This window comes from Trypanosoma equiperdum, assembly GCF_001457755.1.
Source record: "Trypanosoma equiperdum strain OVI genome assembly, contig: ctg_885, whole genome shotgun sequence".
NCBI classification, from domain to species: domain Eukaryota; phylum Euglenozoa; class Kinetoplastea; order Trypanosomatida; family Trypanosomatidae; genus Trypanosoma; species Trypanosoma equiperdum.
In genome coordinates, this window is record NW_027124848.1 from 678 (window position 1) to 1,241 (window position 564).

A 564-nucleotide genomic window follows, 5' to 3' on the forward strand; every position below is an offset into this window, starting at 1 on the left:
GTTCCGTCTTCTAAACCTTTCATCATTATCTGTTGAAGGTATTCCTGCTACAACCAAATAATCTCCAGTTTTCCAAATCCTCCTTACATATTTCGAAACAAATCTCATATAGTCATCTTCAACAATTTCAAGCGAAATAGTTTCACTTTTGTAAAGAAGTTGTATAGACAAAAATAAATTAATTCCCATAATAAAAAAAAATAAACAACTCATTGTCGCAGAGATGCTTCTGATATACTTCATAACTCTCTATTTCCATTATAATAAAAATCTTTCAATGCTTTAGAAAAATTAGAAAGTTTAAGAAAAGAAGTAAGTTGTGTCACTAAGATTATTAGGTAAGAAATAGTGTTGACACACATTTACCAATGTATTGTTATTGTTATGATATATGTGTTAAGCTGCGTATGTTCAGGCTGTTCGACTTGTATTTGAACTAACGCCTACGAGCCTTGGCTTAAAAATTGTTTCTATCCAGACGTTCTGCCGCACAATGCGTGTATTCCGCTTACCGCTTGCTTTCCTCAAAAGTATTTTCTATTAACTGTTAGTGGACTTTCAGTA

At 32.3% G+C, this 564-nt stretch overlaps 1 pseudogene across 1 annotated transcript in view; it reads right to left on the reverse strand.

The window, feature by feature from the left end:
- Window positions 1-228, reverse strand: part of TEOVI_000426300:pseudogene — a 642-nt pseudogene extending 414 nt beyond the window's left edge. Inside the window, exon 1 of the mRNA in view lies at window positions 1-228. This exon is cut by the window's left edge and continues 108 nt beyond it. Within this exon, the coding sequence occupies window positions 1-228 (228 nt within the window).
- Between the last annotated feature and the right edge of the window lie 336 nt (window positions 229-564).